The sequence below is a fragment of the Penaeus monodon genome, chromosome 21 (genome assembly GCF_015228065.2).
Source record: "Penaeus monodon isolate SGIC_2016 chromosome 21, NSTDA_Pmon_1, whole genome shotgun sequence".
In the NCBI taxonomy this organism is placed as follows: domain Eukaryota; kingdom Metazoa; phylum Arthropoda; class Malacostraca; order Decapoda; family Penaeidae; genus Penaeus; species Penaeus monodon.
This window is the reverse complement of record NC_051406.1, coordinates 45929111-45930011: the sequence shown is the minus strand read 5'-3', so window position 1 is coordinate 45930011 and position 901 is coordinate 45929111. Positions and strand designations below refer to the sequence as shown.

The 901-nt window shown below is 66.1% G+C and overlaps 2 protein-coding genes across 2 annotated transcripts in view; one reads left to right on the top strand and one right to left on the bottom strand.

Annotated features, from left to right (window-relative positions):
* The window catches only part of LOC119586689, a 3692-nt gene that overhangs the window by 1825 nt on the left and 966 nt on the right, over positions 1-901 (bottom strand). The window contains exon 4 of the mRNA XM_037935421.1: positions 179-655. Within this exon, the coding sequence (XP_037791349.1) occupies positions 179-655 (477 nt within the window). The remainder of the gene's footprint in view (positions 1-178; positions 656-901) is intronic.
* The window catches only part of LOC119586539 (transmembrane GTPase Marf-like), a gene marked incomplete in the record, with an annotated part of 29803 nt that continues 29332 nt past the window's right edge, over positions 431-901 (top strand). The window contains 1 exon segment of the mRNA XM_037935295.1: positions 431-526.

The following is a 901-nucleotide window of genomic DNA, read 5'->3' as shown; positions in this document are numbered from 1 at the left end:
CCCCCCCCCCCCGAAAATCTTCCACGTCCTTGGCTGTCCTGGGGCCCAAGGGGCTGGAACCGGGCAGCGCCTGCCCTGCTGCCCTGCCGCGAGAGGGGCTGCCCACTGGCTCCCCCGCTGCAGCCGTGTGGCAGCCGAGTGCCGTGCAGCCCCTGGGCAGGAGGAGCTGGAGCCTTACCTGCGCGCGGTTCAAGTCGGGCGCCTCGTCCGCCTCGTCCGCCATGGCCATGAGGCGCACGCCAGGGCAGCCGGGGCGATCTCGCTGGCCGTTGGGCACGCGGGGCCCCGGGGCGAGGTGGAGGGGCGGGGGCGAAGGGGAATTTCCTGAGCCGGAAGCGGGTCCGGGCAGCGCGGAGGACGCGAGGGGCGCCGAAGGGGGCGCCGAGGGGCGTTTGTCCTCGCCGCCTCCCGTCGCGTCGTGTGTTTTCGTCGGGCGCTCGGGCGAGAGGACGGGACGGCGGCGCTCGCGCGAATGCCAGCGGACCCATGAAGTGCTGCAGACCGTAATAGTTTCAGTGTGAACGTGGTAAGTGTTGGGCACAGCTGCCAGGCCTGGGGGCGTGAGAGGCCGGCCAGGAGGGGCATGAGGACAGCTCGGCGCCCGAGTGCCTTCAGGCAGCTCCTTGAGGCAAAACGCAAGCGCCGGATAAAAACTCTATCAGTGGGCATTGATTCAACCGGTTTTTCGAGCAGAAAGTAAAGGCGAAGGAGGGCATTAGGGTGGGTGCCCGAGAGGGCCTTCCAAAGGGCACCATAGCTTGGCACGGTGCCAGAATTGCCTCTGCCGATTGCTCTCCGAGGCTCTGCCTTCTCGTGGGACAAGCCAGAGCGGACGGTGAATTGCATTACAATCCAAACACAACCTTTCCAACCTTATATCTATTCCCTAGACGAGGGAAGA